The sequence below is a fragment of the Acanthochromis polyacanthus genome, chromosome 17 (assembly GCF_021347895.1).
Source record: "Acanthochromis polyacanthus isolate Apoly-LR-REF ecotype Palm Island chromosome 17, KAUST_Apoly_ChrSc, whole genome shotgun sequence".
NCBI lineage: Eukaryota > Metazoa > Chordata > Actinopteri > Pomacentridae > Acanthochromis > Acanthochromis polyacanthus.
Window position 1 is genome coordinate 10,840,287 of NC_067129.1, and position 14,382 is coordinate 10,854,668.

General features: G+C 41.5%; 1 protein-coding gene across 1 annotated transcript in view; it reads left to right on the forward strand.

The window, feature by feature from the left end:
* frem2a (FRAS1 related extracellular matrix 2a) overlaps positions 1 to 14,382 on the forward strand; it is a 63,994-nt gene that overhangs the window by 33,143 nt on the left and 16,469 nt on the right. Inside the window, 4 exon segments of the mRNA XM_022209962.2 lie at positions 5,266 to 5,391; positions 7,589 to 7,840; positions 13,306 to 13,455; positions 13,552 to 13,761. Coding sequence (XP_022065654.2) covers positions 5,266 to 5,391; positions 7,589 to 7,840; positions 13,306 to 13,455; positions 13,552 to 13,761 — 738 coding nt within the window.

The window sequence follows — 14,382 nt, forward strand, 5'->3', positions numbered from 1 at the left end:
TGAAAGAAAAACTGAAGTCGTCGTTGGAAGTCCCTGTCTTTGAGCTCACGTTATCAAAAACATTGATAATACAAAAGTTAGTTTGTGATGTTTTCTGAACCATATGTAACTGCATGTCATAATAATACAAAACAAAACATCAATCTATATTTCTGTCCTGGATGAGACAATTTGTTTATACTGAATTCAGATGCGTATTAGAAGGTGACATTTGCTGAAAATCTGAAACTTGACTGACAACTTTGTACCAACAAAATTATATTATGCAGCATGCAATGAAAACAAGCACACCACTGTGCAAACATCACTTAAATATCAAATGATTCAATATTCTATCACTTTTTTGTTATTGCATTAATTCTAAATCGGCAAACAGAGTATTTCTTTATATGAATAATCAAAACCAGAAAGTCAAATCTGCAAATCATATCAGCATCAAGGAGTCGTTCTGGATTACAGACTGACTCCAAAGCCAGTCTGAGAATAGTCCAAAAGTGGTCTGAAAACAGGCTAAAATCTGTCTAAAATAAAGTCCAAAACCAGTCTAAAACCGGTCTTAAACTAGTCTAAAATCAAGCCTAAAACCAGTTTTAAACCCACACCAAAGCATGTCCAAGTCATTGAATATCAAGCTAACTCTTGCTGTTTCTATAATGAAATGACCATACTGAAAATACAGGGCCCACAAAAGCGAATACATCCGTTATCACTGACACAAATACTCAAAACCTATGATCACTGAAACTAAACTCAGTACACTTGTGATTTCAGTGAGCCTTACTTTATAAACATGGTTGTAAAATGATCGGAACTTTCTGAGCTTGATGCCGATGGATTGTGCCCATCTGGATGTCTGTATCATGGTTCCACAGGGAAAAGAACTGCTGGTAGAATGTGATAGTAAGACTGCACAAAGATGGGAAAGGATACTAGAAGATCAGTAACCAACTAAAAATGAGTTAAAGCACAAAATGAGGCATACCTTCAATCAGAGCCGCAGTGGCCTTACTCCTACAATGACTAATCCAGCTCTTAAAAACAGACAGGCAGCTGCTTCAGACTTGGCGCGGAGGTTATCAATGGAGTTTCTGTAACAACTTAAATGCTATGAAGGACATTGCATGAAAAAATCAGCCTCAATAGTGTCTAAAAATGCAAATAAAACCCATAACTTGTTCTTTGGCACAAATCTGCGAGATTAAACTTTTCAAAAGAACCCGAAAAGAAAGCTGATGAATATTTGAAGTACATTCTTTGAGACTTAGATGAGCAAATCAAAGCAGGGTGAGGTGGAAATGTGACGATAGGGGGCTGCATGAGTGCAAAAGGTGCTGGCGAGACGACATTTATAGATGGTGCCATGAATATCTGTGGGACTACCAAAATACTGGCTGACACGGTGACTCCCGGTCTGCGGAAACTTGGCACAGAAAATGAAATATTCCGGCATAATAACGATCCAAAGCACGCTGCCAAAATCACACAAGAGTTTCTAAAGAAGAATAAAGTGAAAAGTATGACCTGGCCAAGTCTGTTGCCTGACTTGAATCCAATGCAACACCTTTGAGCTATTTTAAAGAGAAAGGTAGAATAACACAACCCCTCCAGCAAAGAGCAGCGGAGAGAGAGAGAGAAAAAGATGTCCCTGAAGAACGGCAGAACATCTCTCCAGAAATTTGTGTAACTCTGCTACCCTGCATGCTGAGGAGGATCAGAAATTAAGGATGACATTGGAGATATTGAAAAAAATAAATAACGACAGCCGTACTAAATGCATGGGAGCTTCTGCTGCTTTTATTTGTAATTATACTGAGAGAATTGCATTGAATTAAGAACATGTTTATGTCTTTTTCATTGTAAATATGCGTTTATGTTAGTATAAATCCAATTTCAAGTTTTGCAATACTTTGCCAACCTGGAAAGACAAATATAATTACAGGTGCAAATATGTTTCTTAAAGGTGTTGCACAATAATCCCCACTGCTGCTCAATTATTCTGAAAAACACCCATCCTTTTTACTGTATATCACACTGCAAGAAGCATCAGTCAGCCTGGCCCCCCCAAGATGAAGACTTGTCAATATAAACATTGTCTACTGTAGATACAGAGTCTTGTCAAATCTGCCTTCAGGCAAGAAAGAGAGATGCAGTTTTGACATGATAACCAGTAGAAGTTTGCTATACAGATGGGGTTTTTTTTTCTTTCATTGGTGTAATGTTTTTTTCATACTCACCAGAAATACTGAACATGATGTTTACTTCTGGAAACCCAAAAACACACACATACACGCACACACACACAAAACGCAGCTTTAATTGCACACGCACACACACACACAGAACATCAGTCTTTCACTTTCTCCCTTAAATAGTTTATAATCTGCCATTTTCACTCTCCTAGCTCTTTGTGTCTTTTCCTGCAAATTGAAATGTTAATGGAATATTGAGTAGTGTGACAAACGGGGCTGCTCTGCTCCATCAAGGCTAGATTTGCTCTTCTTTGGCTTTTATATTCAGCTTTTTCTTTTTTTTTCTTTTTGTATGCGTTACCTCCCCCTGTTCAGTGCAACTTTTAAGTAATTATATATGCGCCACAAAGATGGAAACACTGACGCTTTGATTATAGTGACACACAACAGTTGCTCTCTCGTTTGTCTTCTTGTTCTCTGTCTTTCGGTGTCCCTCCACCCACCACCTCCTCACCACGTTTTTCCCTCCTCAATCTATCCTCCCCTGTGGGTTAATTATGCTGTGTGTGAGGAGGGCAGGGTCTGGTTTGTTTTCCATCGTCTCCAGGGACTGTCTAATGTGACAGAGATGTGCCACTCTCTACTCTAATGGACCAGTGAAGCTTTAGCTATGCCTGTGGCGTTAGCTGTACTCCAGCTTCTTTGTCTAATGATGAAAACTGGCTTTGTCTGGTCCTCTGGTTAGCCTGGAGATTCCCTCTCTGGAGGACGCGGCGGCTCGGCTAATATCAGCTTTAGAAGGAGGAGAGAGGATCGCAGAGCTTTAGCTAAAAGTGCTCGAAAAATTAAGGAGCGCATAACAAGTAGTTCTAACAGCAAGGACAGTCTGTGTTTGTCTCCACAAACGCCTGGAGCTGTTTTATATTGGTTTGAGTTTCTTTTAGCTGTAAGAATGCATACTTTCTACCACCCTTTGATTCGGCCACTTTGATTAACGGAGGATTGGGCTTATCCTGTAGCGCATTTGCCCGTGGTCTCACTATGTAACAGCCGAGCTTTCCCTCTGCAAAACTTTATGACTTTCTTTCATATATAATCCATGCACAGTGCTGACGAAAGATGAAGGTGGCAGCCTGCTGTTTGACTGTATGCTGCAAGCAGCAGCATCTTGCCACAGTTGGTGATATCTTTCTTGCTTCCTGTACAGCAAGGACACTATATATCAGTAGCGCTTTTACCCAACCGCACTTTGCACTAAGTTTATTCCACTAAATGATGAAGAACTGCTTTCTCTCTTGTGTTCTTTTTTATTTTTGATCTGGATCCACAAGGCCAATTGCAGTCATGCACATTGTTTTGCAATTTAAAGAGCTTCGTCTCTTGACGAATACAGGAAACATCAAACAAGGAAATGCATCTGTTGAGGTTGTTCCTGGGTTTAAACAGTGACATGTTGCTGTGCTTTAGTTACACGGTCCCATCAAATGTCTCCAGTGGCTGTTATGTTTTACTTATACAGTTCCGTTTGGCATATAAGTACCATTACAAGCTGGTAATGATTAAAATGCGCAACTATCACAACGAGACAGTAGCAACAAAGCACATCTTCCTGCATCAATCGAATATTCATGAAATGATCAATAATGGAGTAGTTCTCGACGTAGCAATAAAAGCCAACAGACTTCATATTTTGTTTTGTTTTTTTGGCAATCCAATAGCAGGATCAGGTGCGAGAATCCACTATCTTAACACCCTGCATAAAAGCATGTGCTTCTTTTTCTCTGTTGAGTTTATGTCTCTCCACGAATGTTTTAAAATGACTGAGTGTTTTCCTGCAGGAGGTGAACTTGACCCAGTTGGCTGGAAATTTGCTTTTCTAAATCTTAGGTGGATTTAGAGGCAAGAAGTGGAGAAATGAGGTGAAATGTGAAAGAACTGAGAGGCGATGGAGTGTGCGGTATATGAGGGGAGAGAGAGGAGGAGAAATCATTGTGTAGCATCGTGTGTGTTGTGTGGAATAGGTAAGCAGTGGACCTGGGTCTCCTGCTATGACTTACTGTATCCCACTGAGGAGCGACAGATTGTGGGCAGTGGCAGAAAGGTGGGAACGTGGAGAGCGAAGAAGATTGAGAGGAGAAGCACAATTTAGCAGGAGTTGTCGTGAGAGAAGAGAAATGTTTGATCTCCCGCTGTGTGTAAGATTGTCTTATGTTGATGACTTCATACCATCTCAGGTGTTGATCTCTTTTTCCGCCGGGTATTGAATCAAATATAAATCAGTTTCTGCTGATGCGTTTACGCTCCAGCGCTTGCCATTTTAATTGAGGTTCTTGTTGCAAATCCACAAGTATTTATTTTCCCTTCACTCCCCATTATTCACTCGTTCATTCTCTCTGCGAGTTGTTGGGGGGAGAAAAGAACCCACAAGAGGAACTGGGACGAGCTGAAACTTAGTCCACTCTGTTAGTATTTTTATTGGTCCCAGTGCGTCTCTTGAAAAAAGCTTCAACATTTATTGTTTCTATAATGCCAGTAAGTTCTGCGCTTTGATAGATGGTGCTCTCACTGGCTCTAAGTCGCTCTCTCAATCACGAAACTCCTGTCAGAGACCGGGAGAGGATTCGGGGAAAGAGAGGAAGAAGAAAAACGAGAGAGGTGATTGACCCCTTTGTGTACGGCGGAGTCGATGCGTGAGGCTCCCAGCTGATTCGCTCAGTAGGGTGAACTCAGAGGCCTGCATGTGCAATTGTCTGCGACACATGAGGCAGTAAGAAAACTTCCGGAGGGGTCTCTTTGAAGAGCACCTCTGGTTGCATCAAATTCAAAAAACTGTGACAGAGGAGTTATTTTTGAATATGAATAAGCGCGCTGCAGGACCACCACTTCAGTAGATAAAAAAAAAAAAAAGACAGTCAGCTACAGCTTGCTAATGCAGAGCCAGAACAAAAGCCCGTATGAGTCTTTGATGACCTAATGTGCTGTGGATTTTTGCAGATTGTTATACATATCATTACCCTTTTCTTTTCTCCTCTGACTCCCTCGACTCTTTTTTTTCCCCCTCTTTTCCACCAAACAGAGTCGACTGTATTCTTCCCAGAACAGATCCACTCAGTAGAGGAAGATGTTGGGGAGCTTTTCATCCCGGTGCACCGCAGTGGAGACATCAGCGAGGAGCTCATGGTGGTCTGCTACACACAGCAGGGTATGGACTAGCCTTTTCTCACCTCATCTAACCCATTTACCCTCAGTGTACCCTGCCTGCCTGCCACCTTGCTGCTGAGACTGATCAATTCAGATGGTGAATGTTATTATTTAAGGCTCCCTGAATAATTCCTAACTACATATGCTGTATTCGCGCATATGATTAACAGATTTGAGGCATAATAAATAAAGAAAAAATCTGTTTTTCAGGGATGCTGCATATATTGAAGACCTGAGAGTGAAGTGCGTTTCATTGTTTTGTTCTGGCTGCTCTTTTCTTTACATTTAGCTCAAAGAGTATGCCTTTACATCTGATATCCATATTGTTTTAATGTAATGTTAATGTATCCATGTGTAGGTGGAGTGTTGGTTACATCTGCTATACTGTTTGAAAGTAGCACTGAAACCTGTTTAGAACACTGCCAGCCCACTGGAAGTGAGGCAGTTCACACAACATTTGCATTTTCACAAATTGCACGTGGCACCATAAGCTCAGCAGTATCACACTTAGCTGCTTGTCAAGTTTTGCAGTAATTAATTCAAACTTGCACGCGTCCTCCACATCAGCCTCCTTTCTTTGTTCTAATTCATACTGACTATTAATTGCTTTTTGCAGTTGATGAGGGTGACAATGTGTGAAGTGAGTTTTTTAAAGCAATTTTGGCAACAACTTGAACTCATCTTGCAGAAACTTACTGAACCTACTGAAGCTACTGCTGCTAAATATCAATAAGCTAGAGTGGCTAAACCTCTAGACTGACTGACCCAATGGGTTTGCAGTAGGGATGTCCAATATTGGCTTCTTTGCCAATAAGCGATATGCCGATATTGTCCAACTCTCAAGTTCTGATTCCGATATCAACCGATACCGATACGATGCCAATATATGTGGGCTGTTTAGCTAATTTTAGGTAACATCGCATATCTTCTGTCGTGGAATTAACACATCATGCCTAATTTTATTGTGATGCCCCCTTGGATACATTCTCAAATGCATCAAGGCTTTCTAAATGTAAACATTGTCTGTGCAAAATGAGAAAACTACTTCAACTTAAGTTATGGAAAAAATGCCATATTCGTGCCATTTTTTTTAATTGTCTCAAACAACGGTTCACACTCTCCCTCCCTCCCTCCCTCCCTCCCTCTTTAAGTTCGGTAAATGCTTGTGAAATCCAGGCATTATTTTATCAGTTTTCACAATTGGCAAAAACAGACAAAGAAAAAAAACCCCGATTACGATATTACATTTTTATGCCAATATAGGGCTGATAATATCGGTGGGCCAATATTATTTTGCGGGACTGAAAGCGTAAACTTTAGGTAGATTAACAATTTGAATTTAAGTACATTTTTAGAGGAGAGCACATTGTTCTTTCATTTGTGACAAATCATAACGTGACATGATCAAATTCTTAATGTTTCTAATCTTTATTGTGATAATTGTTTATGCCAAATTTTGTGAAATATGAACATATACATAAAATATTATTGTAGACACAGTTCATCATAGGTTAAATGTACATAGAATTAACACTTCTCTTTAACATTTTATGTACAGAGGGCTCAAGTTTCTTGAAACTCTCTTGAAAAATCATCCAAAAAGGCTAAAATGAACAGCCTTGAATCCTGTGGTTTAGGGACACTCATCATCAGGCCAGAGTTAGACTTGAAAATCTCCATATTTTAGCTACTTATTTAATTTTTAGTACTGTATTGTACTTCAGTACTGTCAGCCACTGCATTTTCTGACGTTATATAATGTTGTTTTCTGAGCAATATCCGGTAAAACAGTTTTTTTCAGCAGGTTTGATTTTATCTTCAGAAAACAATAGACATTTTTACTTCTAGCTTAGCAATACTGTGAATCAGTGAGTAAGGAATATTCTTATAACAATGAGTCAGCGGCAGTCATGTTATTCAACCTGTTCTGAAAATTCTCAACTACAGCTCTACCAAATTTGCTGCGACAGAAATAAAAACATAAAAATGCTGCTTCCGTTTTAGTCATAGCAGTGCAACTCACATTCTTCTGTGAGTGTGCCATGCTTGGCAGGCTTTAAAAAAAAAGATGTGCTTCATAACAGATAAAGCCTGGTATACGTAGAGGGATCTCTTGGGTGAAAGGGGTTAATTTTGCCCCAAACTCTTCAAACCCTGTCATAGTCCTCACCTCTGCTCTTGTTGTTCCCCCCCTGAAGGTTCTGCCTCGGGGACTATTCCCACCACTGTCCTGTCTTACTCGGACTACATCTCCCGTCCGGAGGAGCACAGCAGCCTCCTTCGTTTTGACAAGGGTGAGAGGGAGAAGCAGTGTCGCGTGGTGATTATTGACGATTCGCTGTACGAGGGCGAAGAGAGCTTCAATGTCACTCTCTCGCTGCCCGTCGGGGGACGTCTGGGAAGTCACTACCCCACCACCAAAGTCAACATCTTGGAGGATATGGATGACGGTAAGGCATGCATGGAAGTCAGGAGATTATTAACTGTTTATTCTTGTCCTCCCTCACTTACTCATTGCCTCTATATTTATATTTCCACTTGTCTTTTCCCCAAGTTATAATATCTTTATAGAGAAAATTAGAAAAATCGGATTCCATTTAAACAGTTTGTGAATCAGAGAGGTTGCACAAGGTCTCAGTGTGGAGATTGAAAGGATTTAATTTGCTTCTGCTTGGCTTCGATGTTAACCAGCATATGCTTATTTGCACTCATTCAGGCACGTTTAAGCGCAGTGTGTGGGTGTCAGTTCACAGTGCTCGAATTTCTAGTGTTTTTAGATTGTCCTCAGAGCCTTTATAGCACAGATTTTCTCTTAATTAAGCTTGTTTACAATCTTAGTGGGTGTTGAGCCATGCAGGATTAAAGTTCTGGAAACACCCTGACAGAGACCTTGCGCCGGCAGCAGACGGATTGAATCAAACTCCTGTCTCGCTGCTGTTTTGACAGTTTTTAATTAATTGTCACATCGGGGGTCCAGTGGGACTACATTATCACACATGTCCCTTGTCTGCTTTCATCCAGTTCCGCCACGTATGTAGATTGAATGTTCTGAAAGACAGAATAACGTGCAAAAGATCTGGGGACCGACAGGCCTGCTGGGAAATGCCTGTTCCAATCTACAGGCTTTTTCACCATCTCCCTATTCTGCATTGATTTACTTTATAGACCTCACAGAGACAGATTGATGTCTCCGCTCAAGGTTTTTTCTGCTAAATGCCGTAATATAGATTGTTGCAATAAAAATCGGGCTTTTTGTCTTGCTCGTAGAGATGTGCGAGCGTCAGTGAAATAAATTTGGGTCAAATACCAGCAATGCATCAGAGAGTTTGACTTTATTTCATCAAGGCCATAAAGAGAGTCTCAAGGAAGTGTTTTCTGTCCTCATGCATACTGTGGCTCTCTCTCTTAAAGCTTACCCAGCCATGTGGGTTTTAACGAGACAAATGCAGACTGTCAGACTTGGAGCACTGCAGTGGCAGCCAATATTTTAGGATAAAGAAGATGCATTAACAAATAAATGTATGTTGTATGTATTTAAACTAAGTGTAAATGATTTTTTCCACTGTCTGGCTGTGATGCTCCACGAGTATAAACACAAATGTGCTTTCTATTTTAGTGTTCTCTTACCGTGATAAGTAAAAACTGACCTTATTATTCTTCATATTCTCTTGCTGGAAATGAGTGCCTACATTCCCGTGCCATATAAAATAACTGTAGAGGGGGGAAAAAATGTTCTTCATGTGCTCTTCAGCAGAGCAAGGAGCTGTGTTAAATTAAAAGCCTTAATTTAGATAAGCATATTTGTTAAAACGCTCACATGCTCTGACCTTGCGCTGAAAACAGATTGCATCTTTAAACAGAGCAACAAGATAGTCAACTATAGAAGAAAGTTAGCAATAAAAGTTTTTTTTTTTTTGTAGGATTCATATCCAGGTTATGATTAAATCTCAGAAAGATGAAGTCTTATTTCACAGAATGCTTTCCCCTTTTGGAATGCTCTCCGTCTTCCTTTTCAGTCGCTCTTTCATTTTTTTTCCATGAACTGTTTGTGTCAGGAACAATAGTGTCAGAGAGGACTCATCACGCTATTAACAAACTGCAGAGCGGGAAAAATAAAACAATGACGACTTACAACTGAGAGCTCATTTAGGGATACAAACAATCGTGCCAAATTGACTGTGTGCGCGCGTGCCGAGGCATCTGGGGGCTAGTTAACAAGAAACATGACACACTGTCTGATTGTTAGTAAATTGTCAGAAGACTTCAGTCTTGGTGCCGAGTTCAAAGGCATGGAAATGTGTCTGTGAAAGCCCAGCTCCAGTGAGAGATGATGTGTCATTTTTAGCCTCCCAGAGGATAATACTGCGCCTGACAGTGCTCTAATACCTGCTCCCAAGCAGTCAAACTTCAGCCTCCTTCTCTTTAATGAAAGTTTAAATAGCCAAGGAAAATAACAAAACAAGACGTACAACGGCGTAGGTTCCCACGCCTGCATTTGTGTTCATGCGACAGTGCATGCCGGCAACCATTTAGACCTCAAATTCTTCATCAAAGGTGAAATTGTGAGCGACGCACTTGAGAAACTCTTAACTGTGACTGCTAGTTGCTCTCTCCAGCCTCATTTTTCCTTCCCCCAGGTCAAAGTCAAGTTCAGTGTGCTGCTCTCCTTCCATCTATTTCTCTACTACCACCACCACTTTCTCTCCTCTCTCTCTCATTCGCACTTTCTCTCACTTCAGCTAAAAAAAAAAGGCCAGGGGATGTCTGCTTGATTTAGTACTTTATCAGATTAAACTCTACAGTACCTGTCTTCCCGAGTGTTGTGCTCTGCATGGCTGCACCCTTCGACTGGAATTGAGTGTTGTCATCTCCTTGTACCCTGCCAAGGAAAGAGGACGCTCGGGTTTTTCGGTTGGGTGCATATGGCCACAGCTGAGTTTGTGGAATTGCAGATTAGCTCAGAGTATTTCTTGGAAGCCCGGTTCTTCATTTCAATATTCGGACAACCTTACTGCTGGTCACACCGAAGAGGCTGCATTGCCGTCTAGTTTTTAACGACCTTGCCGTGGGGTGAAGTGGATTTATTTTCCACTGCAGGAGGTGGATTGCAGGTTGGGTTTAGAACAGGAGAGATGTCGGTTCAACTGTTTGTCACTAAAGGGCACCTGGTAGCACACAAGCCTCATCTCTCCCATTTACTTTATTCTCCTCCGTAATTTTGCCTTCTCTTACATATGTAACACTTAATTTTAAAAATGACAGGAAAAAACAAATGGTGTCAACAATTTGGACATCAGCATGTAGTAAAACAAGAGGCAAAATAGCCCAGTAAAAGTTTTGCAATATCGCTGCACCTTAGTCGAGTAGTGTTTAAGTGATCCAAGTTCCATTTGAAGATTGTAAAAATCCCTCATTAGTAACTGATTAAACACCTTTAAACTTGTGTCTGTCAATAAATTTGTTTCCCATGAAACTAATCCGTTCCTGCCTTAAAATGGCTTAGATGTATGTCTAAACTGTAGCTTTCTTCAAAATGTGAAGATCTATGAAGTCCCTGAATTTATCTGGAGCACGCTAGCTCGCCTATGACTCCGCTCAAATGTTGTAAATGTGTGATATTGCAGAAATTCACGCCCACATGTTCTAACCAGAAACTGATTCTCAAGAAGAACAATGATTTGGAAAGCCACGAATCATCTTATGTCTGAAACCTGTCTAAATCCTCTGGTCATTGGGAGCAGTAGCTTCAAGGTGGAAATGTTAAACTCGTGTCAGAGATTGCTTATTTCACTCATAAAATGCATTTCTAGCATATAAAAATGCCATATGGATATGTTACCAAGGTTAAAATCTGAAAAGCTAAAACTGACCTGTATAAAGAAGCAGAGAAATGTAATAAATATACCAAACTGTTCCATATTCCCTTATGAATTTTAACCGCAAGCACTAATCTGGAATTCATAACATCAAGTAAAGCGCCTTGGGGTCCAAAGTAGCATTTACAGGCAGATTTGTCCTATCAGCTGGCCTCCCTCCAAAAGCAGGGGGCCCCGAAAAGCACAGCTGAGAATGCTCTGTAAACTGTATTTAAAGGAGCACAGACACACGAATGGCTACAGACACCCACACAGTCGCAATTACCACAATTTGGCTTTACACCTTGGCCAGCCTTCACACATACTTCAGAGTGCTAAACCACTGGCATGGCCCCCCAGGGGAGAGGATGCAGTTCTCATTCATCACTCATCACTCAACTCCCTCTCATGGTGTTGACTTGGGTGCAGTTGAGACATGTGTGAATGCAGACATGTAAATTAGCATTCGAGCCGAAGCGTCCTCTCCGAGTATAAGAGGAGTGTTTGCCAGGTCGCTTACATATAGTGCTTACAGATGTGCCACATGTTTCCGCTGTTTTTGCTGAAGCAGGCAGTTGCATAGAACTTGTAATCATCCACCAAAAACAAAAACCAAAACACTTAACAAGCGCCCACCGTATACCCGGTCAGAGGTTTTTCTGTCCATGCGTTTTTCCCACCTACGCAATCTGTGTTCTCATACTCTGCCATTGTGCAAAAGACACAAATTCTATTTGCATTACAAACCAGCCACCGCTACATCTGTTAGGTGAAACCTGCTGTGTAGGAGGAGCAGGTAAAAGAGAACGGCAGATGCAGCGAGGAAACAAGCCTTTCAATGGAGAGAGAGGGCACAGGCTGCGCTTGATATGTGATGATACTCGCAGGATGTTGTTGCCCTGAGCTGCCACTTATTTTGCCAAGATGCGAGTCAAAATGTAATGCAGTAATTTTACAGTCTTTCAGTTATGTACACTGTGCTAAGCTTCTGTTATCTGGCCCAGTTATAAGTGTATAAATAACATATGAAAGTTCATATATCGGTAAAGTAAGATTCAGGAAATAATATCTCTGGACTGTTGAGCGTTTGATCGTGACAGACAAAAAACAATCATTAGAATACGCGTGCTATTTTTGGATTATATGACAGAATATAAGAAACGAATCCAAGTGAGAACGAGCAGCAGCTTAAAATGGAGACAGAAGCACTTTTATTCTGTCAGGTTTTTTTTTCTTTTCTTTTTGACTTGAGGAAGGGGCAGGAGGGGGGCTTGCGAGAGATGAAGCTGTCAAATACACACTGGACTGCCTCCACTTTGCTGCCTCAGGAAACAATGCCAGTTCAAACAAGCCTTTGAGCAGTCTGGGGGGCCGCTTTCTCTCTGTCTCACTATCTCACTACTCCACAGTCAGAGAAAAACACACACGCACGGAAAGAAAAGCCTTGTTTTCACTACTAACTGCATCCGTATTTGTTAAAAGCACTTAATTCCTCTGTCAGAAGAAACAATGGCAATTACGCATGAGGTTGGGTGAAAGGGCAGGAGAGGCTGAAAGGTCATGCTTCCCTGCGGTTTAACTTCAGACTAATGGGCTGTCGCTTTTTGACCTCTGTGTCCGGCTGCTGGCTTTACAAATGAATCCTGCCAGACTGCGGGTGGCTGTTGACAAGTCCAGGTTACCACAGGCGCACTCATAAAGAGAATTAACACGAGCAAAAAAAATAGATTAACTAATTACAAGTTTTGCTACTCTGGTAGGTCGCATGAGGTTGAATTCCATTAGCCACAACTTTGAGCGTAAATCTGCCTTTTCCTGTTGAGTTTTTAAGGCAGCTAAGAGGAGAAAGTGAAGACCAAATGTGCACAGATCTGAAAGGCTCCAGGAGTGTTTGATATGTCTGGGAATTAACAGCAGGATATCAAACATGATGAAACTGCATCAGCAAACACAGTCACGGGCTGAGATCTCAAGCTGATAGAGGTTCTGAAATTATTATTGTGCAGAATAAACAAGATTTACAAGTCCTGCAACTTATTTTTTTTTTCTTTTTCCTCCAGCTCCAGTGTTTTACTTTGGAGACCTGGAATATCATGTGGATGAGAGTGATGGGCATGTGGAGGTCAAAGTGGGGAGGACGGGAACTGATCTGTCCAAGCCTGGGACCGTCACCATTCGCTCTCGCAAAGCAGAGCCCGTCTCTGCAGAAGGTGACCTCCTATTGCTTCTGACTGATTATAAATGGTTGAATTTTGCATGAATTATCGTTCTCAACACCTTATCGTCGTTCTCTGTCCTTCCTCCAGCTGGTATCGACTATGTGGGCATCAGTCATAACCTGGACTTTGCCCCTGGTGTCAGCATGCAGACGTTCAGGGTCACCATTCTGGATGATCTGGGGCAGCCGGAGCTGGAAGGGATCGAGAGCTTTGAGCTGGTGCTGCGTATGCCGATGAACGGCATCCTGGGAGAACCTGGAAAGGCCACAGTCTTCATCAATGACTCAGTATCTGACTGTAAGTGATTGAATTTGCAGACATTCAGGTGCCCCATGTGACGAACCGCGCTGAATTTGATGATAACGTGACTTTTCCTCTAGCCCTAGCAGGTTTACCTTTTGCTTTTAGTGAAATGTCTTGATAATTACTGGAGAAATTGCCATGAAATTTGATATCCATGGTGCCCAGAAGATGAATCCCAGAGAGTTTGATGATCCTTTAACCCCTTAAACTTCAGTGTACCGCCGGCGGTACACCTACTAATTTGCATAGGAATTTCAAGAATGTCCGTCGGCTGCAAACGCGATTATACAAACACTATACGCCGATGGAAAGCTTAGATTCTCATGAATCCGCCGGTATAAACCACTTTCAGATGTGATTACCACAGCGGGTGAGAAAAACACATTTGTCCGACAAAAACGAATATCCATCCATCCGTTCTCGTACACAGCTCGACTCACATTTCCGGGTTCATTATGACACACAGATGAAAATATTCCACAAAAAACGGCCATAATCCAACCTTTTACATCCAGACGACACAAGGCAGTAAACTATTTTGTCCAAAACATGTCCTGAAGTCGATATAAAGTCCACGAATTGGTCGTTTTCAAGGAAATGCACCTCGCGATGCGC